The following is a 24,399-nucleotide window of genomic DNA, read 5'->3' as shown; positions in this document are numbered from 1 at the left end:
CAATAGAATTGCTTGTCAATGTGAACATTTAATATATCTCAGAGCAATAACTCAAATATGTTTTCATGATTTCTTAAGTCGTATTTATCCTTCAAGAAATGTATGCATGATATTGCTTCTGTTACCACTTTTATTTACAAAGAGCATTACTCCTTTAAAAAGTTGATCTGTTCTGATTATAAAGTTTTTCTAAAGTTTGCTGGTTTAAACATTAGTTATAATTTTCAGAGCTAAAGAATGTTGCTGAGTGGTCCCTCTTAAACTAACCTAGTAATCGTAAACTATGCAAACGTTTTACATAGACCATGACTGAGTGGGGAGTCTCCATAGACATAATAATACAAATCAATTCCAAACATCAGTCAATTACCATTTATAGTGATTCCCCTTTATAGAAATTAATATTCAAAACTAAGAAAAGAGGCTGATAATACCAAAAGAACTTTTAAACTAACAAATCGAAAATAAACTGACATCCAACTGCAAAATAAAAAAATGTTGAAAAATTCAATAAAACTTGTTCAAGAAGGTAAGGCTGTTCCTGTTCGACATGTGGTACCCACCATGCTGATCTACAAATGTGGTGATATTAACGTTTCAACTTAACAAAGTTTCACAATCAATAGACCATGACTGATGAGGTTGGACCAACATATCTCCATTGAAATGAGATGATAGATGTACATAAATCAGACTTACTATTAAAGGGAATAAAAAGTAAAATCAAATCAAAAAAATTACTGAACTCTGGGGAAAATTCAAAATCGAAAGTCCCTAATCAAATAGCAAAATCAAATGATAAAACACATCAAACGAATTGACAACAATTGTCATATTCATGACTTGGTACAGACATTTTCAAATAAAATTGAGAAAGGCAATGAGAAATTCCCGCACCCGGAGATGTCCTTCAGCTGGCCCCTAAACAAATATATACTAGTTGAAATGTAGAAAATTGAACCTGATTTTTTACCACTTAACCTATCACTTGTGTGAAAGTCATATCAAATTATGCTGTTTATACAAAGGATCGATATGTCACCTTCTGCTACTCATGTCACCCAGGGACAAAACATCATCCAAACAATATGCACATTTCTGTAAATAGTTTTAATTTACAGGTACAGTATAAAGTAATTTAAAAACAAAACCATATTATAATTTATTTTATTTTAATTCAACATACATACATTATGATAGATGATGTATAAAACAAATGATTTATCAATGCAAATATCACAGCCGTCTACTTGTATACACATATATCACCAATATCAATAAAGGACAGTAAAAGAAGAGAAGAAATGTAGGAAAATACAAATTGTATATAATCAATGTATCAAAAAGGAAGACTTTTCAAATGTCTTTGTCTTGGGGTATTAACAACAAAATTTGCCCCTTGACACTTCTTTGCACCAATAAGTAATACCCAATACACTATAGGATCTAAATAAAATCAATATTACTGTCTGTTAACTAATAGATAAATAAATAATGCATTGATGTTTGGGGCTGATTTTGACAAAACTGACCTAAAGTGATATTCTTATAATAAAATAAAAACTTTTTAAAATGTGTACTGGCAAAATTGTAGCAAATGATCCTTATAATACTAATTATAAGTTCTAAAACAGTTGTAAAAAAAACTGTTTTTGTAATTCATTTCGTTTAAAAAGATAAAAAATTAAAAGCTTTAAAAATTGTATCATATATTTACTGATAAAAAAAGAGATACTATGTAACATTTAAAAATGCAGTTGAAATTCTCCTATGTTTATAAAAATTTTCCTTAAAATTCCAAGAATTTAAAAAAAAAATGGAAATAAACACAGCATTGGTTTTTAAAACAAAACATAGCACTATGGCCCCTATACATTCTATTATAAAATTATTCAAGATAGCAACATGGTAGAAAATATAGCACCAGTTTAAGGCCCCAGGGAGAAGACTGCATAGATAGAATATTTTGAAAAAATGTCATTAGAAAAACAAAGAGTTAGAAGTAAATAAAGCAAAAATTAACAAGAGTAAAAATAATAATAACAAACTTTAGATCCTGGATTCATTTAATTTGTGGGTATTTTTTGTGGATGGAGGAGAACCTGTATTTTCATGAATATTTGATTTCATGGTTTTGGCAAAGTCTGCATGACTAAGCCACACTTTAAATATTTTTGTTTGCCGAAACCCTACCCTAAGGCAAGGACAGTGGTTAGGTAGGTTGGCATTTTTTTTCAATAAAAAGAAATCAAAGTGTCAGATGTTTTTTACTCTACATGCATTGCTGATTAACAAAACAAAAATGTACATAAGACAACAAAATATGTTGAGTAGGCAGCTATTTCCTGGAAAGGTATGGTTAGAGCAAACACACACGTTCCTTTTATGGCCTTATCCTATTGATCTTTTGTACATTGTTGTAAATTTGAATTGTTCGTCACATTCAACAACGAAATTGTTAAAAAAATTGTCATCCTAACAAAATAATGAATCCAACATATAAAAAGCATCAAAACTTAACTAATTAGCACTCAATACTTTGGTAAACTTTGGACCTTGTACAACAAGAAATGTACAACTTGAACAAGAGAAATAATACTTGTTCACTTAACACACGTTTATACAACCATTCATTTCACCATAAATATATTCACACACAAAAAACATGTATCCAAAAACAGATTCACTACAAGAGTTTACTTTCTGCCTTGTATTCTTAAAAATGTCATTTAAAAGAATGAGTATATCAAAAATTGCACACTGCATTTATATGAATAGCCCATAGCTGAGGGGTTGATAGAGTAGAATATTACCCTGAGAAAATATTATCCATGTAGGCACAGCAAAGGTTGACGATGATTCTTCAAATTTCAATCTGCTCTATAACCCACTCAGCTCTGTGATATTTTATTTATTATTCTGTCATTTTTGTCTTTAAAATTATTCATTGAAATGTACATAATGTAATTAGCAAAACAGCATAAGTGAAGCAAATGTATTTTTTTTTACTGTCTATAAAAAAGTTTAGAGGCCGTTTCATAAATCAGTAGCACTTTCTTTCAAGATATTAATATAAATTGTCCATTAGTTTATAAAACTTTGATTGGTCTGCAGGAGAGGGTGACATTAAAAAAAAGTCTCCAGCTGAGCCATGGAATAGATGTTAATTATGTCCCTCATATTAACCAATCAAAATCTGGCTGTTTAGTGTGAAGTATAATAATTAATATTAGCTTATATCAAGTCAGGTTCATACATCTATTGTAAAAGATAGTCAACTGAAAAAGTCTTCTTTTTTTCACCAACATTTATTAAAGTTTGATATAAAATTTGTGTCACTTTACCCATTTAAGTTAAAACAATAATTTACCCCTATAACATTAACTTTATTGCAAATGCCCCATTATGATTGTTGAATATCCAACATGTTTTACAAAGTACTGTACATGTATTTACAATTAAACTTCATCCAGAAAAATATACACAATAAACACAATGAAAAAACCTTTCACTCTAAAACATTTTCTCATGAAATATTATTGTGATTATTTCATTTGCTGCCATTTTATTATACAAAACTGATAACTGTATATTTCTTATTATGCTATAATTTGAGCTGCTTCGGATAGAAATCGACCTCATGCAAGTGTGCATTCACATGTTCATGAAATGTCTTTAATAAATTTTTCATTTTTAACATTCAAATACGAAATAAAAAATATATTTTGGCCTGATTTGTAGAATATATGTATTAAATCAGTTATGAAACAATTACCAACTTTCCATAGAGTTTAGTCAACCTCAAATAAGTTAACTGAGGTATTGACATATATTTGCATAATGTCAATTTCTATCCAACACAGCTCATTTAAACAATATTTTATCAACTAAAAAAATATATTACAAAAGAAACTGATAATGTAGTGTCATACCACATTAAATACAGAATGGTCTAATTTAACATTTGCTGCCTTATTTTTATTGAATCATTGTCATGGAATCATGAATTGATAATATGAGATAATTTTGTGAAATGTTAAAAGACCTGAGATTCATTTATGTTTAAAGCAAATTTGGACTTTATGTAAAAAAAAAAATTAAGAATTTTTGTCAATTGAAAAGAAGAAAACACTTAACAAGATTACTAGTAATCAAGACAAATAAATCACATTGGTGTTTAACACTGAAATAAATATAAAAAATTTCTTAAATAAATCGTTACAATAACTGGACATCTATAGAAACAGTAAAGACTGTTCTAATTATATGAATAGTGTTTTTAAATGATTCATCTAAAATCTAAGGTATTGCTCTGTTTAAAAATAAACGGGAAAATAAACCCAATATGATAACCTATAAAGACTGTGGCATATAAACAGCTCTTAAATAATGATTTAAAATTGCCACACATTTCAAAGAATGACTGAACAAATATTTCTTTACCTTTTCAAATAAAAAGTATCCTTTAACAAATTATTATAAAGTATTTAGAATATTATGACCGAAACTAATCCTAAATTCAAGGGCAATTATTTTGAAAAGTAGATCAAAATGTGACCCTTATCAAATTGATGATTATTATACCTCATTTATATTCAATGTGAGTGTGAGTAAAGCTTGATTTCATTTTAGAATGTAAATTTAAAATAAAACATTGTATCTTTTTAAGCCAAATAATATATTTTAAATTTTAGTTCTCTCCCCTTGTTTATAATTTTACATTTTTAGATTAGTACACACAACTTATTATTATTATGATAATACTGGCTTTATAAAAAGATGGGGCTCTATAAGCGTTTACTTATCTATCATTAGGATTTCACAAAAAAACTATACAGAACAAAATATTACAGATATTACAATTTTTTTAACAAAAAATATCTGTTTCACACTAACTGATTGTCTGCAGAACAAGAAAAACAAAATGGTACATTATACACAATCATTTGTACAGTCACAGGTAAAACAATTATACTATGCATTTTTTACTCCATAAATTACTCTTATTGTTAAGAGAAATCACATTGTATGTGATGTGACATACTTTAACATATGGTGTTATGCATGTCAATATTTACATAATCTTTTATTTCTTTATCACTCTACTTGCACAAAGTAAGATTGGGAATTGGTTGAAATTTGATTGTTTTCCATTTTTGATTTATATGCAAATTATGTAAGAATTTAGCTTACACTATTTGCCTTACTAATTCATTTTCAAGTCATATAAAGAAGCATTACACAAACATATAGATACATCTGTACAGAGCAATATGCCATAAAAAGTGTGTGCATAATATGTACATTAACAATTTATCTTTTTTGGGTGTTTTGAGTCATTCGTTACATTAACAGGAAAATATCAAAAGGTTTTTTAAAAAATATAATGTTAAATACATTATTTAACTTGTATAGATTACATAAAATGAAATATTAAAAATGATCAATAATTGGTTTTTTTAAATTTTATTTTAAAACTAGTACAAAAATACATCATCATTAACAAAGATTCTCACTAACAAATATAAAAAATATATGTAACAATCACAATGCATAGGTTTTTAAAAGAAATGGCACATTTGGTAGAATTTGATTTTTTCTTAACATTTGATAGATATGTTGTTATGGATGCACCATATCTCTTTTGAATCAAAGTGTAGTTGATTATATTAGGTTAAAGAAAATCAAACTAATCATGGCATTTAATTACAGGTTTAGGAGATGTCATCTTTACATAGAAATTTAAGCAATACTCTGAAATATTATTTACAAAGTTTATAATACAAAAATCTCATTACCACTATAGTTGTCCAGTAGATTCTAAGAGCAGTGTCTTGTTTTATTTCACATAACCTAATCACTTTGAAAACTTTTCTTATGACCAAGTTTTAAAAAGTCTTTAGAACTATTCTTAATTTCATACATCTGACACTTCAACTCAGATTTTTAAATAAATATTGGTCTCCTTACTCCCTTAACATGCTTAATGACAATGAGTTATCTCAATGTCTATAGGGCTAATCTTCAAACCTCCTGATAGTTTCTTTCTTTCTGTTGTTTTCTTCTATCAACCTCCTGATAATTTCTTTACTCCTGATGTTTTCTTTTTTATTCCAGTTGTTTTGTTCTTTATTCCTGTTGTTTTCTTCTTCCAATCTCCTGATGATTTCTTCCTTCCTGTTATTTTCTTCTTTATTCCTGTTATTTTCTCCTTGCAACCTCTTGATAATTTCATCCTTTCTTGCACTCTCCTCGTCTTTTTCTTGTAAATATCTAATCATATCTTCATTTTTAGACTGAATTACTCTGAATAATACTTCATTTCCATGCTGTTTCTCACTTTCAAAACATTGATGAAGATTTTTCTGCCTGTCTTCCAGCCTAATAATCTCATCCTCAAGCTCACCTGGTTAAAAAAATATATTTTCATAAAATTTTAGTTTTAAAATTTGAAAGTATTGAGCTTTAAAAAAGAAGTATAGAGAATTAATTAAAAAAAAATATTTGTTTTTGTGTTTTTTTCTTTTTCTTGATCATCTTTGCATGCATATAATTTTATAAGGGGCATAACTCAAGAAAAGTAAAAGTCACGTCACCAAAATCAAACTTGATCTGTGTCTTATGGTAATAAGCATTGAACATAAACTAAATTCGAAACATACGTACTGATGTTTGACATGTGGACAGACACCACATCGGAAGCATAAAATACTTTTACATTTACTATTTCCCCTTATATGACCAAACACTTCTTATTTTGACTAATTATCATGTTTAATGATACAATGGGTGCCACATGACATGATGTGAAGAAGAATCTTCTTACCCTTTTGGAATACACCAGATCACCCCCAGTTTTTGTTGGGGTTCATGTTGCTTAGTTTTTAGTTTTATATATTGTGTCATGTCACATTGTGTACTAGTATTTGTCTGTTTGTTTTTTTGTATTTTTAGCCATGTCATTGTCAGTTTATTTTTTATCTATAAGTTTGACTGTCCCTCTGGTATCTTTTTCCTCTCTTTTGAAGTCTGCAAGTTAATATTGAAAACTTGTCTTTTAACAAGCAGGTGAATGCACCCTGACATAAAGTATTCATTCAAAAGAGCAGGTAAAACAGATAAAAAGTTATAGATTTCATTATCTTTATTTTGCATAATAAACTATATAAAATCTGTAAAAGAGCTTGTATCAGAGCACATTAATGTTTTCATTCTATGACCAAATAATATATGTGTGCTAAACAAATATTTCTTTATTTCAATCAATATTCTGGTTTTTTTTTAAATTTGCAATGAATTGCATCAAGATACTTTCAAAAGTATAAACAATACAAATAATAACATACTCTAGGTCTTTTTGAAATATTGAACTTTAGCTGGTTAACAAATTACAAACATTAGGTTATTTTTTTAACAAAAGAAAACAACAGTAAATATTATTACCCACTTAGGTTGCAGTCACAGTTGTTCCCAGTGTAATGAAAAAAATGTTTTCTTCAATTCATACAACATGAATTGATTTTAAAAATTAGTGTTCTTTCTTTCTTATATTTAGAGATTTATTTGAAGGCACTTTCAGGTTTGTTTGACCTGTCAAGTTCTATTCCTATTTTCCAGTCTATAAAGCAACATAAATCCTGAATGGCAAAGTGAAAATTGTCAATATTTAACTTCACTTCTGTATTGTATTATTTGACAGCATATCAGAATTTGAAACACATTCAATTCAGTTGACCAGTTCATTTATAATTGCGCTGAAACTGTTGGCAACCGCCCCTGTATGCTTGCCATATTTCATCATTACATTAACCAGATTTGAAAACCTTATTGGAAAGAGACCTAGAGTAATTTTACTGTTATCAAAGTTTTCTAATTGCCTCAGGATAATCTAAATCAGTTCATAAATACCAACTATTTTAAAGTGAAAAAGACAAAAATAACCCACATATAATTTTGGTCATACCAAATTTTTTTTTTCTTGGTGTACCTTGTGTTTCATCAAGGCTGTTCTCAAGGTCTGTAACAGTTGGATCTGAAAGATTGAAAGAACATTTTCAAGCAAACTAGATAATAACTTGGGTAATTGTAGTTTGAATGACCCTATAAATAGCTATGTATACAAAGAATATTACAAATCATTGATACTGGATAGGGGGTTCTTGAAATGGAACAAACAAGTGTAGAATGATTTTGACAAGGGAAAATACAAACCAAATTAATCAAATCAAATATGTTTAGTTCCTAATCAAAGAGCACTTATACATTTTTTGTACTACATGATTTGGGCCAAAATTGACCTATTAAATCAACTGTATTTCAGAATTTGAGAATTAAATGTTGAATATATGTACTTTAATAAAAAAAATATTAACACTCTTTATAAGGTAAAATTTTAAAATAAATTAAAAGTTATTAATTGAATTGTACACTGCATTAAGTTAAATGTATACATACTATTTGATAATCTTCGCACTTTGTGGTAGCACTCTTCAATATCCTCATTGTGGTATTTTACAGATATTTTTCGTCTTTTCCTGGAAGCTGTTACCAAGTTGAGATTCCCATCTCCTATAATGATACATTTAACTGTAAATATATGTATTTCTTGCTCACTACAACAAGTTAAAACCAGATGCTCCGCAGGGCGTAGCTTTATACGACCGCAGAGGTTGAACCCTGAACGGTTGGGGCAAGTATGGACACAACATTCAAGCTGGATTCCACTCTAAATTTGGATTGTGATTAAATAGTTGACACAGCATAGGTTTCTGACACAGAATGAATGTATTCAAATGAACTTAATTTTTTTGTTTTCTCTTAGAGCAATTCACTATGCTGTTGAATATTAATCCTCTCAAAAAAATGTTTGAAGAAATTTTCTTTTTATTTATGAAATTTCAAATGAGAAAAATTGAACCCAATTTTTTAATCACATCCCCCTTTCCCTTATTCCAAAACTAATTTCAATTAAAATATTCTAATGGAGTTTGCAACAATTACTACTCATTTAAATACATCATAAAATATTAAGATGTAAAAAAACTGCTTGTTATCACTGAATGGTAAAGATTATTTAAATTTATCAGTTGGTAGTAAAAAGTGAATATACATTGTATATTGTATATAACAAAGATTTAAGTTGATTCTGGACAAAGAAAGATAACTCCAATTAAAAAAAATTCTTGCAGATATTTCTTGCTTTCTATACTGGACAAAGAAAGATAACTCTTAATTAAAAAAAAATTTGCTATTTCACAATATTGTGAAATTAGATGTTTCTTGCCATTGCACAATATTGTGCAATTGAAAAGACTTGCTATTGCACAATACTTAATATAATAATTTTAGATCCTGATTTGGACCAACTTGAAAACTAGGCCCATAATCAAAAATCTAAGTACATGTTTAGATTCAGCATATCAAAGAGGCCCAAGAATTTACTTTTTGTTAAAATCAAACTTAGTTTAATTTTGGACCCTTTGGACCTTAATGTAGACCAATTTGAAAACGGGACCAAAAATTAAGAATCTACTTACACAGTTAGATTCGGCATATTAAAGAACCCCAATTATTCAATTTTGATGAAATCAAACAAAGTTTAATTTTGGACCCTTTGGGCCCCTTTTTCCTTAACTGTTAGGACCAAAACTCCCAAAATCAATACCAACCTTCCTTTCATAGTCATAAACCTTGTGTTTAAATTTCATAGATTTCTATTTACTTATACTAACGCTATGGTGCGAAAACCAAGAAAAATGCTTATTTGGGTCCCTTTTTGGCCCCTAATTCCTAAACTGTTTGGACCGAAACTCCCAAAATCAATACCAACCTTCCTTTTGTGGTCATAAACATTGTGTTTAAATTTCATTGATTTCTATTTACTTTAACTAAAGTTATTGTGCGAAAACTAAGAATAATGCTTATTTGGGCCCTTTTTTGGCCCCTCATTCCTAAACTGTTGAAACCAAAACTCCCAAAATCAATCCCAACCTTTCTTTTGTGGTCATAAACTTTGTGTCAAAATTTCATAGATTTCTATTAACTTAAACTAAAGTTATAGTGCGAAAACCAAGAAAATGCTTATTTGGGACCTTTTTGGCCCCTTATTCCTAAAATGTTGGGACCAAAACTCCCAAAATCAATACCAGCCTTCCTTTTATGGTCATAAACCTTGTGTTAAAATTTCATAGATTTCTATTCACTTTTACTAAAGTTAGAGTGCGAAAACTAAAAGTATTCGGACGACGACGACGACAACGACGGCGACGACGCAGACGAAGACGCCAACGTGATAGCAATATACGACGAAATTTTTTTCAAAATTTGCGGTCGTATAAAAATCATTAGGGGACTAGATTAGTAATTTCACCATGCATAGTCCAGCATAGTCCAGCAGAGTTTAAAGTTTCTTAAAGGAACCCAGCTCTGATATGGAAGAAGATGATAAAACTATAAGAAATTGATCATATAGCAACATATAGCAACATTTTGTAGTGGATAGCCCTTAAAATGTAATTCACTGAAATATCATGTGAGTATGTTGATCCTTCAAGTGTTTATTTGACCCATTTAATTCACTTCATTTCACATGGACCAATAAGGAATATTTATGATATTTTACAGTTTATGGTATAATTGCCTTAACTACAAACTATTTATAATGATAAAACAATACCCAGTGGTTGTTGTTGGTTATGTCTGTTACAAGCTGTAGTTTATAAGATATTCTTTTGCTGATAAGAATTTGTATACAAATGAACAACTCATTAAGAGATTTGTGATGTACACAATTAAAAAATTAAAAATTGATTAAAGAGTGAGATTATTATGCTTAAAGGAATTATTTGAATACATATTTGAAAAGAATGATAATAAATTGTAGTTACTTCCCTTTGCCCACATGCTATTAAATATACTAAACATTTTCACCATTAGACAATTGTTTGTAGTATTTTGATGCAGAGAAAATACTTTTACTATAACCACAGTACCTGCTCAACATGGTGCTTGTTGTACACGTAGCAGGGTCTGATTGCCATAAGGGAACACCTGATATCAACATCCCCCCCCCCGGTTTTTGGTAAAATTGCCTGTTTTTCATGTAGTATTTTTTAGACTGTTGTTTGACTTTTCATTGTTATTATTTTTAGTGTGCTGTTGGTTTCACATTAACTTTAAATGTCCTGTTGGTATCTTCTTTCACTTTTTAACAACATGAACCATTGGACATAAATCTACCTTACGTAATTTTTCCAAAATATTTCTTCCTTCAATAACTTCAAATTTCTCAGCAGTAGTGCTACTCCTTGGGAAATTATCTGAAATATAAATATCAATTTATCTGGTACATCTTTTTATAATAACAATGTATATCAAACAAAAGTTAACTAACGGTTAATTACTTTTGTAAGATCTACATTGTTAGCCTAACCCATATTTCTATACTACATGTAATTAAAATTTAATCTTTAAATGTTTGCTTTTCTAATTATATGTACAATGAAGCCCATCATATCAGAGATATTGATATAAACTTTTCATTATAACAAGATCACCATATTTATACGTTTTACTAAAATAAAATTTGATGTCAGAGGAGGTTAACTTTTAAGATCACTTTTTTACTCTACATTTTCTAAGCAACAATGTTGCATCAGTTTTCAAGATAATCAATGATTAAAGTTGTTTAATTACAACAACAAATCTTATTTTTTTTCTGCCTATTTCTGCCTCTATAATTATTTGCATAAATATATCATTTTGAACTATTTATTTGATCTCTTTTTTAAATTAATTAAGTATATAAAGTCAAATATTGAAACACAAACCTGCCATTATCCCAGTTTATCTCTCTCTCTTGTTTAAACTTTTTCTGGTTATGTTAATTTCGGTCTGAAAAAATAATAATACACAACATGGTTATAGTGCCTAACAAGATTTTGTGAGGTAGACGGAATTGACTTTAAAACATTCGTATTGACTTTTTTTGTCCCAAATTAGGTAGATCGGACATATTTTTACTTTATTTGATGACTTCTTTAATTTTAGATTGATTGTAATTAATATCATGTTCTTTTGAGACTGAAAATTGTTGTTTCTTGTAAAATAAATAATAATTTTACCTGGCGTAGCCGTGCGTAAATTTATTTCGGCATGATTGGAATAAAATGTCTTATTTGTAAACTTTGTTTTCTCTGCAATTGGCTATCATGAGATGATCTATCTACTGTGTATTGGGGAAATTTTGTGAAAATAGAAGAATTAGCAGCTCTAACCTTTCATACCTATACTTTCATTGATAAAACATAACATGGACTCATCCAGTGTCCAGTTTGAACATTGTTGAAGGTCATTTTTAGTTATTGTCACATTCATGCACATTCTAATTTAATCAATAGTCGAGAATGAAAAGCATTTAACAGTTTGGAGGTAAACTAATAACTTAATCCAATCAAATTGCGTTATGCTCAATAACAATGACCAGTCCACATTATCATAAGTATAAGGGGTAAACTGGGTAGGGAGAAAATGTAAGATATTAAAAGTTCAATTTTTTGCAATAACGAGTAAAAATTTGTCAACCAAAAGTTTTCCCATCATTTCATAAACATGTCGTATTGTATTGATACAGTTTTTGGATCTTTCATTTATGTATGTAAGGCATTACAAAGTTTGGGGTTCAAAAGTTCACTTATTTATTGACTTTATACAGAAAATTCGTCCTTTTAAAACATAAACTGTTTCACAAAAAATATGTGTCTACAAAGTAAAATCATTTCTCAAAACACTGCAACAATTTTCATTTCGATTTGTATAGTAGTATTGTCAAAAAGTGCGTTGAAATGAACAGTGGTATAGCAAACATCGAATTCCCTCACAGAATCACTGACATCACTATAGTATATGATTACACCTGTTTCTTTGCGATGTAATCAATTACATTACGATTATTTGTAATCAGAAATGACACGATTACAGACTACATATGATTACACTGCAAAATGTAATCGATATAGAATATAGGGGTAAAATGCAGTTTTTGGCTTATAACTCAAAAACCAAAGCATTAAGAGCAAATCTGACATGGAGTTCAAATGTTTATCAGGTCAAGATCTATCTGCCCAGTCATTTTCAGATGAATTGGACACCCGTTGTTGGGTTGCTGCCCCTGAATTCGTAATTTTAAGGAAATTTGGCCGTTTTTGGTGATTATCTTGAATATTATTATAGATAGAGATTAACATTAAACAGCTTTAATGTTCAGCAAAGTAAGATTTACAAATAAGTCAACTCGACCAAAATGGTCAGTTGACCGCTTTAGGAGTAATTGCCCTTTATAGTCAATTTTCAACCATTTTTCGTAAATCTTAGTAATCTTTTACAAAAATCTTCTCCTCTGAAACTACTGGGCCAAATTCAACCATACTTAGCCACAATCATCATTGGGGTATCTTGTTTAAAAATTGTGTCCGGTGACTTGGTCAACTATTCAAGATGGCCGCCTCAGCTTAAAATAAAAAATAGGGGTAAAATGCAGATTTTGGCTTATAACTCAAAAACCAAAGCATTTAGAGCAAATCTGACATGGGTTAAATTGTTTATCATGTCAAGATCTATCTACACTGGAAATTTCAGATGAATCAAACAACCAGTTGTTGGGTTGCTGCCACTAAATTGGTAATTTTAAGGAAATTTTGCTGTTTTTGGTTATTATCTTGATTAATATTATAGATAGAGATAAACTGTAAACAGCAATAATGTTCAGCAAAGTAATATCTACAAATAAGTCAACAAAACCAAAATAGTCTGTTGACCCCTTAAGGAGTTATTGCCCTTTATAGTCAATTTTTAACCATTTTTTCGTAAATCTTAGTTATCTTTTACAAAAATCTTCTCCTCTGATACTTCTGGGCCAAATCAAACCAAACTTGGCCTCAATCCTTACTGGGGTAGTAAGTTAAAAAATTGTGTCCAGTGACCCGGTCAACCAACTAAAATGGCCGCCACGGCTAAAAATAGAACATTGGGGTAAAATGCAGTTTTTGGCTTATAACTCAAAAACCAAAGCATTAAGAGCAAATCTGACATGGAGTTCAAATGTTTATCAGGTCAAGATCTATCTGCCCAGTCATTTTCAGATGAATTGGACACCTGTTGTTGGGTTGCTGCCCCTGAATTCGTAATTTTAAGGAAATTTGGCTGTTTTTGGTGATTATCTTGAATATTATTATAGATAGAGATTAACAATAAACAGATTTAATGTTCAGCAAAGTAAGATTTACAAATAAGTCAACTCGACCAAAATGGTCAGTTGACCCCTTTAGGAGTAATTGCTCTTTATAGTCAATTTTTAACCATTTTTCGGAAATCTTAGTAATCTTTTACAAAAATCTTCTCCTCTGAAACTACTGGGCCAAATTTAACCATACTTAGCCACAATCATCATTGGGGTATCTTGTTTAAAAATTGTGTCCGGTGACTTGGTCAACTATTCAAGATGGCCGCCACAGCTTAAAATAAAACATAGGGGTAAAATGCAGATTTTGGCTTATAAATCAAAAACCAAAGCATTTAGAGCAAATCTGACATGGATTAAATTGTTTATCATGTCAAGATCTATCTACCCTGAAAATTTTAGATGAATCGAACAACCGGTTGTTGGGTTGCTGCCACTAAATTGGTAATTTTAAGGAAATTTTGTTGTTTTTGGTTATTATCTTGAATATTATTATAGATAGAGATTAACAATAAACAGCTTTAATGTTCAGCAAAGTAAGATTTACAAATAAGTCAACTCGACCAAAATGGGCAGTTGACCCCTTTAGGAGTAATTGCCCTTTATAGTCAATTTTTTAACCATTTTTCGTAAATCTTAGTAATCTTTTACAAAAATATTCTCCTCTGAAACTACTGGGCCAAATTTAACCATACTTAGCCACAATCATCATTGGGGTATTTTGTTTAAAAATTGTGTCCGGTGACTTGGTCAACTATTCAAGATGGCCGCCACAGCTTAAAATAGAAAATAGGGGTAAAATGCAGTTTTTGGCTTATAAATCAAAAACCAAAGCATCAAGAGCAAATCTGAAAGGGGTAAAATTATTTATCAGGTCAAAATCTATTTGTCCTGAAAATTTCAGATGAATCTAAACAAACCGTTTTTGGGTTGCTGCCCCTGAATTGGTAATTTTAAAGAAATTTTGCTGTTTTTGGTTATTATCTTGAATAATATTATAGATAGAGATAAACAGTAAACAGCAATAATGTTTAGCAAAGTAAGATTTACAAATAAGTCAACACGACCAATTTGGTCAGTTGACCCCTTTAGGAGTTACTGCCCTTTATAGTCAATTTTCAACATTTTTCATAAATTTTTGTAGATTTTTCGAAAATATTTTCCACCGAAATTACTTGGCCAAGTTCATTATATATAGAGATAATTGTAGCATGAAGAATTTTCTGTTAAGCTGGGGTCACACATTCACGATTTTTACTACCGTTCTTGATAGGACCATTCCCGATTAAAATTTATTAAAAGTCTGATCAAGATCCTGTGAATCGTGGATGGAAATTCAAACTTAAATTAAAATTTGTAAAAAAAATTATTTGATCACGACAACAATCAGATAGTATTCAGGAAGCACCGATATTCAACCGTTTCTAAGCGAATTAGTCCCGATAATACCGTTCTGAATCCGCTTCTAATCCGATTTGTATTTTTCGCCAGGTAAAATTCGACCGAGTCTGTCACGACTGCGTCCCGACTCTACCGAATGTTATCCGACTGAGATCAGACAGTGACTGGACAGTGAACCGACGCTGACGGAAGTTATCCGTTCGAAAACTGTCGGCATATTCGGGATGATCAAGTACTGTCGGAACGTAATCCTATCATAGTCCGCTCTATCGCATTGCAAACGGCTTTGTCTGGTCTCAGTCGTATTGTATTCTGTAATTGTCGGGACTCTGACGTGGGTATCATTGGCGAATTTCGTATTAATAACGGGACTGTTTCGGAACGGTTTCGGCAAAAAACAGTTCGCAATCGACAAGATCTGGATGCAATCTGGACTCAATCGGCAGAAAAACAACTATGAAAAATTACTCCGGATCATTCCCGTTCCACAGGACACCGTCCAGAATACACAAGACATTGTTCGGAATTCGATCCGATACAGCAGAATCTGTCACGACATAGCCACGATTGTAATCCGACTAGACAAAATCGGCTGAGTTGCCCCGAATGTTACGGGACGCACCTAACTGTCGGGATGCTTTGCCGAACTATTCGGACCCTTCCCGATCCGTAGGAATCTGTTACGAACTAAAACGAATGCGTTCAGACAATGATAGGACATTCCAGATAATTGAGGATACTAATCCGACTTTTTCACTTTTCGTGTCGTATTGCTGTCTGATCTCAATCGGGAGCAATAATCGGCAATGTGTGAACCCCGCATTAAGTAAGATCTACAAACACATCACCATCATCAAAAGACAATTTTGTTATGAATTTATCTGTGTTTATTATGCACATAGACCAAGGTGAGCGACACAGGCTCTTGAGAGCCTCTAGTTAGCCTTGGCGGTCATCTTGGTTAGATGGCCAAGTCACCGGACACATTTTTTAAACAAGATACCTCAAAGATGATTGTAAAAAAGTTTGGATTAATTTGACCTAGTTGTTTCGGAGGAGAAGATTTTGTAAAAGATAACTAAGATTTACGAAAAATGGTTTAAAATTTACTATAAAGAGCAATTACTCCTAAAGGGGTTAAATGACCATTTCGGTCCTGTGACTTATTTGTAAATCTTACTTTGCTGAACATTATTGATGTTTACAGTTTATCTCTATCTATAACAATTTTTAGATAATAACCAAAAACCGCAAAATTTCCTTAAAACTACAAATTCAGGGGCAGCAACCCAACAACCAGTTGTCCAATTCATCTGAAAATTTCAGGGCAGATAGATCTTGACCTTATACACAATTTTACCACTATCAGATTTGCTCTAAATGCTTTGGTTTTTGAGTTAATAGCCAAAAACTGCATTTTACCCATATGTTCTATTTTTAACCATGGCGGCCATCTTGGTTGGTTGGCCGGGTCACCGGACACAATTTTTAAACTCGATACCCGAATGAGGATTGTGGCCATGTTTGATTTCATTTGGCCCAGTAGTTTCAGAGGAGAAGATTTTTGTAAAATTTAACAGACGACGCCAGACACAAAGTGAGCCAGGTGAACTAAAAAGGGGTAAATATTTAAAAATGTTTGCAGAATAACAGATCCCCCCATCCAGACCATCAGATATAATCAGAAATGCAAATGTGAAACACCGTTCCAAGTCATAATATTATCCTCTTAATTTAGTTGTATTTTCTATGACTATTTCCTTCCGAAATCAAAGGAATTAATTAATACATGTAGATCTATGTATAAAATCAAATAATTGATATAAGAACAAGCATATACATGATACAAAATGATTATTTGCCAATGTTATTATTATTTGTGTAAAACACAACACTGTCATGATAATTAGTCCTATAACTTATGACCTCGGGGGCATAATTTACTATTTCTATTTACTGTTCTGATAAAAAAAAAATTACTATCAAGGTGCCACCCGAGCATTAAAAAAAAAATGAAAACATTAGTATAAAAACGTTAAAAATTAAATAAGAATGCGAAGTCATATGTTATAGGACTATCATCATCATGATCATATAACGTTTCCAGATCGTGTAAAGAAAGATGAAAAAACTTAGATACATTTCAGTGTTAAACTGTTAAATTTTTAAATCCCGAATAATTTTCAAAACTTGAAATCTATTCTTTAATAGACATGCTGGTAGCTATGTTTGTATACAATCCAGGTGCGTGTATTGACACAGAAATGTTTGTATGTAATGATATGAAATTTTTAATTTTATCTAAGTTTAAAATAGTGAAATGATAAAGGCATAAGCCAATTATATGGGGACGGAGTCCCCAATTACGGTAGAAAAATAAATTAAAAAAAATCGGGAAAATTTCCCGAATTTTTCATTGTACTAATGAACTCAAAATCGTTAACTTTTTTTTATGTCATGTTTTGAAATCCCGGACCGGCGCAGAAATCTACAATATACTTCCTTTTTCCGGTCTCGTTATGAATCTTTGAGTAAAATATATATTTATCAGTCTAGTATAAAAAGGAGGGAACGCAATACCAATTATCATTTTTTTAAATAATTCTTTGATATGAAAAAACGTTACCTGATGAAAGCGTTTCTTTGTTTACATTGCATATGACGTCATAATTTAAATAACGTCACAACTAAAATCCCTAACAACAGAACCAAAATCGGAAACGTTACGGTATTTCCGTTTTATTTTTTTAACAAATATTAAAGTTACAAAAAATAATGCATACAGACTTCGTCCCCATTTACAGGTTATGCCTGCCTCATATTATTATTGTACTCACTTTTGTCATGATTTCTAAGCGTGATCACTCAATTTCTTTTCTGTTATGCTTACTAGTAAGTGTGTATACACTGGTATATGAATGAAGGTCAAATGAAGAAAATTCTCTAAATTGGAGTACGTCAACAATAAACAACCAATCGAAATGCTGAACTAACACACACCCACTTATCATTTGTAACAAAAGACCACGTTTTTCAATAGTAATAATAGAGTGGACTGATAGATGATCATAGATTTTAAAACTTCTTTTTTTTCAAACACGGATAACCACAGGCGCTTGGGTCTATGATACAGATTTTTTTTTTTTTTTTTTTGTTGATTAAAATATTCAATTTTCTATATTTATAATGCATATCTATCAATACCAAATTTTACTATCCATACTAAGAAACAAAAAGGCAACTAACTCGACGCCATTTTTCTGCTATCTATAAATAACGAAATTGACCTACCGCCAATTTTTTTCCCGAACTTTTTCGGAACATCTCTAAGAGTTCGCATGAAACAAATAAAGTGAGCCGACGGTTTCCGAACTATTATTAAAAAGGCGCAACTTTTCAATTGCTGAAAAAAAACTATTAAATGATGGCAAGTCAACCAAAGGAAGTAACTAAGGAAAATATAGTTTCATGGTAATTTAAAGTTATTCAAATACTCACACAAAAATTACTAATCGAAAGAATTAAAAACAAATAAGTTAAGGACCATTTGTCTTTTTTGATCTGATATTTTTTTTTATTCATTTAATTCTATTTTTGAGAAAAGGTGGGGTGGGGTAAGGAAATATATACTTATATTCACTTGCGACAAAAATGTGACAGATTTGTTTTAAAGTTATTAAAAACAATGGTTCATGTTTAGATAAGTAAAAAAAAAATATAAAGGTCAATATATTGCCAAAATGTGCAATTCCCTTTTCTAAAATTAAAGGCAAATGGTCTTTGACTATACCATGTATGTTTTGGTTTGAAAATTGAATGAAATCAATTATTTATTCAAACTTCCCATAAAACATATCATAAACAGGAAAAAAAAGCAATTTCCCAAATTCAAACAATCACGGTTCAAGAAAAAAATGACATAATGTATAACATAATGTCCTCAGTCTGTTGTTTCAATGACTGTTTCATAAAAAAAAAACTGCTGTTGTTCACTAAATATGAGAAAAGGGATTTACTACTACATTTGACATATATGGAAATATTTGTGCAAGTATACAAAAAAAAAGATGTATTCTGATTGCCAATGAGACAACTGTCCACAAGTGAACAAATGACACAGAAAGTTTATACTATAGGTCACTGTACCACCTTCAACAATGAGCAAAGCCTAAACTGCAAAGTCAGCTATAAAAGGTACAGAAATAATAATGCCAAACAATTCATGGGCAAACTTATGTACAAAACATGGGGAAAAAAAAACCAGTTTGGTCCCCCTTTAGAAAACAAGAAAAGGTAGCAGGTCCTCAAAAAGAGTCAAAAATGTAACCAGCCCCCTTTTGAAACATTTAGTACCAGCCTCTGAATTATAAGATACATTCTACAGAAATTATAAGCAAATCACAATCTTCGTAAATAAAGTGATAAGATACACAAAATAATTATGACTATATCTAAAATTAACCAACCTTTTCAAGCCATGTTTCTTTCACTCTTTTTATTAAGCATTATGAATAAACATTCTCTTGTGCCATTGGTTTATAATCAACAGAAATTCCCAGGTGTGTGTCAGAGCGAGTGTAGTGATACTAATACTTGCCTTATACAAGTTTATTCATCAGTGAGAGAGCTAGTTTTCATTCACCAAAAGTTCTCTTGTCCAAGTGGTTAAGCATCAACAGACAGTAATTGCCAGTTGCGTGAGCAAGCATAGTGAGACTTGTCTTATAAGAGTTTATTCATCAGTGAGCGAGCCAATTCTCATTCACCGAATGTTCTCTTGTGTAAGTGGTTAAGCATCAACAGAAAGTAATCGCAAAGTGCATGGGCGAGCATAGTGAGACTTGTCTTATACGAGTTTATTCATCAGTGAGCGAGCCAATTCTCATTCACCGAAAGTTCTCTTGTCCTAGTCGAGTTGTTAGGCATCTACAGAAAGTAATTGCCAGTTGTGTGAGCCAGCATAGTGAGACTTCTCTTATACGAGTTTATCCATCAGTGAGCGAGCCAATTCTTATTCACCAAAAGTTCTCTTGTCCAAGTTGTCAAGCATCAGCAAAAAGTAATTCAAGGTTGTGTGAGCAAGCTGTGCATCTACAAATTAAAATAATTTCAAAGAATAATTCAAAGAAAAAATGTTGCTAAACTGAATGAATAAGGATATTTAATTTTATATAACATTTGTGGTAGAATCATGTTTTTTAACACTTTTGAAGAAAAATAAATTATGATCAAGTGAAACATTTCAATATCTGCACTCGTATAAAACCAATATAAAAAAAGAAGATGTGGTATGATTGCCAATGAGACAACTACCCACAAAAAGACCAAAATAACACAAACATTAACAACTATAGATCACTATACGGCCTTCAACAATGAGCAAAGCCCATAACTCGTATAAGAGAAGTCTCACTATGCTGGCTCACACAACTGGCAATTACTTTCTGTAGATGCCTAACAACTCGACTAGGACAAGAGAACTTTCGGTGAATGAGAATTGGCTCGCTCACTGATGAATAAACTCGTATAAGACAAGTCTCACTATGCTCGCCCATGGACTTTGCGATTACTTTCTGTTGATGCTTAACCACTTACACAAGAGAACATTCGGTGAATGAGAATTGGCTCGCTCACTGATGAATAAACTCTTATAAGACAAGTCTCACTATGCTTGCTCACGCAACTGGCAATTACTGTCTGTTGATGCTTAACCACTTGGACAAGAGAACTTTTGGTGAATGAAAACTAGCTCTCTCACTGATGAATAAACTTGTATAAGGCAAGTATTAGTATCACTACACTCGCTCTGACACACACCTGGGAATTTCTGTTGATTATAAACCAATGGCACAAGAGAATGTTTATTCATAATGCTTAATAAAAAGAGTGAAAGAAACATCGCTTGAAAAGGTTGGTTAATTTTAGATATAGTCATAATTATTTTGTGTATCTTATCACTTTATTTACGAAGATTGTGATTTGCTTATAATTTCTGTAGAATGTATCTTATAATTCAGAGGCTGGTACTAAATGTTTCAAAAGGGGGCTGGTTACATTTTTGACTCTTTTTGAGGACCTGCTACCTTTTCTTGTTTTCTAAAGGGGGACCAAACTGGTTTTTTTTTCCCCATGTTTTGTACATAAGTTTGCCCATGAATTGTTTGGCATTATTATTTCTGTACCTTTTATAGCTGACTTTGCAGTTTAGGCTTTGCTCATTGTTGAAGGTGGTACAGTGACCTATAGTATAAACTTTCTGTGTCATTTGTTCACTTGTGGACAGTTGTCTCATTGGCAATCAGAATACATCTTTTTTTTTTGTATACTTGCACAAATATTTCCATATATGTCAAATGTAGTAGTAAATCCCTTTTCTCATATTTAGTGAACAACAGCAGTTTTTTTTTTATGAAACAGTCATTGAAACAACAGACTGAGGACATTATGTTATACATTATGTCATTTTTTTCTTGAACCGTGATTGTTTGAATTTGGGAAATTGCTTTTTTTTCCTGTTTATGATATGTTTTATGGGAAGTTTGAATAAATAATTGATTTCATTCAATTTTCAAACCAAAACATACATGGTATAGTCAAAGACCATTTGCCTTTAATTTTAGAAAAGGGAATTGCACATTTTGGCAATATATTGACCTTTATATTTTTTTTTTACTTATCTAAACATGAACCATTGTTTTTAATAACTTTAAAACAAATCTGTCACATTTTTGTCGCAAGTGAATATAAGTATATATTTCCTTACCCCACCCCACCTTTTCTCAAAAATAGAATTAAATGAATAAAAAAAAATATCAGATCAAAAAAGACAAATGGTCCTTAACTTATTTGTTTTTAATTCTTTCGATTAGTAATTTTTGTGTGAGTATTTGAATCACTTTAAATTACCATGAAACTATATTTTCCTTAGTTACTTCCTTTGGTTGACTTGCCATCATTTAATAGTTTTTTTTCAGCAATTGAAAAGTTGCGCCTTTTTAATAATAGTTCGGAAACCGTCGGCTCACTTTATTTGTTTCATGCGAACTCTTAGAGATGTTCCGAAAAAGTTCGGGAAAAAATTACGTCCCTTTAACAAAAGTCCGGGAAAAGATAACTTCCCTTGTATTTTAGCAGCAAGCTTCCGGGCACGTAAATATGAAAACATAGAAAAAAGTTAAAATCTTTTTATTAAACGCTTGAGATGGACTAAAAATGTTACGAACATTACCAATTTGATGAATATAAACGATGTCTGCGATCTGACGGCCTGGAAGGCACGTTTTCCAGAGAAATCGTTGGGGAATCCAGGTAGGTCAATTTCGTTATTTATAGATAGCAGAAAAATGGCGTCGAGTTAGTTGCCTTTTTGTTTCTTAGTATGGATAGTAAAATTTGGTATTTTCAATAAGTCGTTTAAATCACTCGAAACTAGGTGAGATATACACAGAAGTGATAGATATGCATTATAAATATAGAAAATTGAATATTTTAATCAACAAAAAAAAAAAAAAAAAAAATCTGTATCATAGACCCAAGCGCCTGTGCGGATAACGACAGAATATTATGCATATTTATTTTGAAATAGGCCAAGCAGAGTAAGAAAGTGCATAAGTCTAATCAAGTCTATTAAGTCTATATAAAAGGCGGCTTTAAGGAGGAGGTCTGGTGAATAAATAAATAATAAATTCAAAGAATGTTTACAAGCATCAACCCAAACGTTGTCTTGCCAATTTTAAAAATCCTAGAACTGCAACTGTATCTTAAAATTGTTTCACTTTAAAGAGTCTCATATATAAGTCTATTGCAAGTGTTGTTACGTTTCATATGTTGTACTGTTCGTATATGATAATTGCTGCATTGTCTATTACGTCCACGGCACATAAAGTGTTTTCTAGAATAATATATTGTATATAATATATACCATGTATACTGCCTATTAAGTTTATTGAAAGGATATTCCTATCATTGGTTAATTTGTACTGTTCTACTATAAAATTGAGTTCTCTTTTCACGTGTTGTCATGTCTTTTAAGTCAATTAAACGTGTGTTCCTATCATTGGTCAATTTGTACTGTTCTACTATAACATTGATTTCTCTTTTCACGTGTTGTAATGTCTTTTAAGTCTATTAAACGTGTGTTCCTATCATTGGTTAATGTGTACTGTTCTATAAAAAAATTGATAGCTCTTTTCACGTGTTGTACTGTCTTTTAAGTCTATTAAACGTGTTCCTATCATTGGTTAATTTGTACTGTTGTACTATAACATTGATTTCACTTTTCACGTGTTGTACTGTCTTTTTAGTCTATTAAACGTGTGTTCCTATCATTGGTTAATTTGTACTGTTCTACTATAACATCCTTTTTCACGTGTTGTACTGTCTTTTAAGTCTATTAAACGTGTGTTCCTATCATTTATTAATTAATTTGAACTGTTCTACTATAACATTGATTTCTCTTTTCACGTGTTGTACTGTCTTTTAAGTCTATTAAACGTGTGTTCCTATCATTGGTCAATTTGTACTGTTCTACTATAACATTGATTTCTCTTTTCACGTGTTGTAATGTCTTTTAAGTCTATTAAACGTGTGTTCCTATCATTGGTTAATGTGTACTGTTCTATAAAAAAATTGATAGCTCTTTTCACGTGTTGTACTGTCTTTTAAGTCTATTAAACGTGTGTTCCTATCATTGGTTAATTTGTACTGTTGTACTATAACATTGATTTCACTTTTCACGTGTTGTACTGTCTTTTTAGTCTATT

At 30.9% G+C, this 24,399-nt stretch overlaps 1 protein-coding gene across 2 annotated transcripts; it reads right to left on the bottom strand.

Annotated features, from left to right (window-relative positions):
- Positions 1-5,556: 5,556 nt before the first annotated feature.
- LOC134690364 (meiosis-specific nuclear structural protein 1-like) lies at positions 5,557-18,555 on the bottom strand. Of its 2 annotated transcripts, none has more exons than XM_063550333.1 (6): positions 18,475-18,555; positions 11,829-11,892; positions 11,244-11,318; positions 8,455-8,568; positions 7,964-8,032; positions 5,557-6,406 (listed from the first exon to the last, which is right to left on the bottom strand). In XM_063550333.1, exons 2-6 carry the CDS (start codon positions 11,833-11,835, stop codon positions 6,018-6,020), a joined length of 654 nt encoding a protein of 217 aa, XP_063406403.1. In that variant the 5' UTR covers positions 11,836-11,892; positions 18,475-18,555; the 3' UTR covers positions 5,557-6,017. The 2 variants fall into 2 exon arrangements, with proteins under 2 accessions (XP_063406403.1, XP_063406404.1); XM_063550334.1 differs by having other exon boundaries at positions 7,988-8,032.
- Positions 18,556-24,399: the final 5,844 nt, after the last annotated feature.

This window comes from Mytilus trossulus, chromosome 11 (assembly GCF_036588685.1).
Source record: "Mytilus trossulus isolate FHL-02 chromosome 11, PNRI_Mtr1.1.1.hap1, whole genome shotgun sequence".
Classification (NCBI taxonomy): domain Eukaryota; kingdom Metazoa; phylum Mollusca; class Bivalvia; order Mytilida; family Mytilidae; genus Mytilus; species Mytilus trossulus.
Note: the sequence above shows the minus strand (reverse complement) of the source record. Positions and strands in the feature narration are given on the sequence as shown.

What these genes read in the sequence shown, in the direction of transcription:
- LOC134690364 (XM_063550333.1), bottom strand. An exon ending in AAATATTTTGGAAAAATTAC is followed by an intron (nt 8,569 to 11,243) that starts GTAAGGTAGATT and finishes GTATCATTATAG; the next exon opens with GAGATGGGAATCTCAACTTG. An exon ending in ACCAAGAAAAAAAAAATTTG is followed by an intron (nt 6,407 to 7,963) that starts GTATGACCAAAA and finishes TTTTTTAACCAG; the next exon opens with GTGAGCTTGAGGATGAGATT.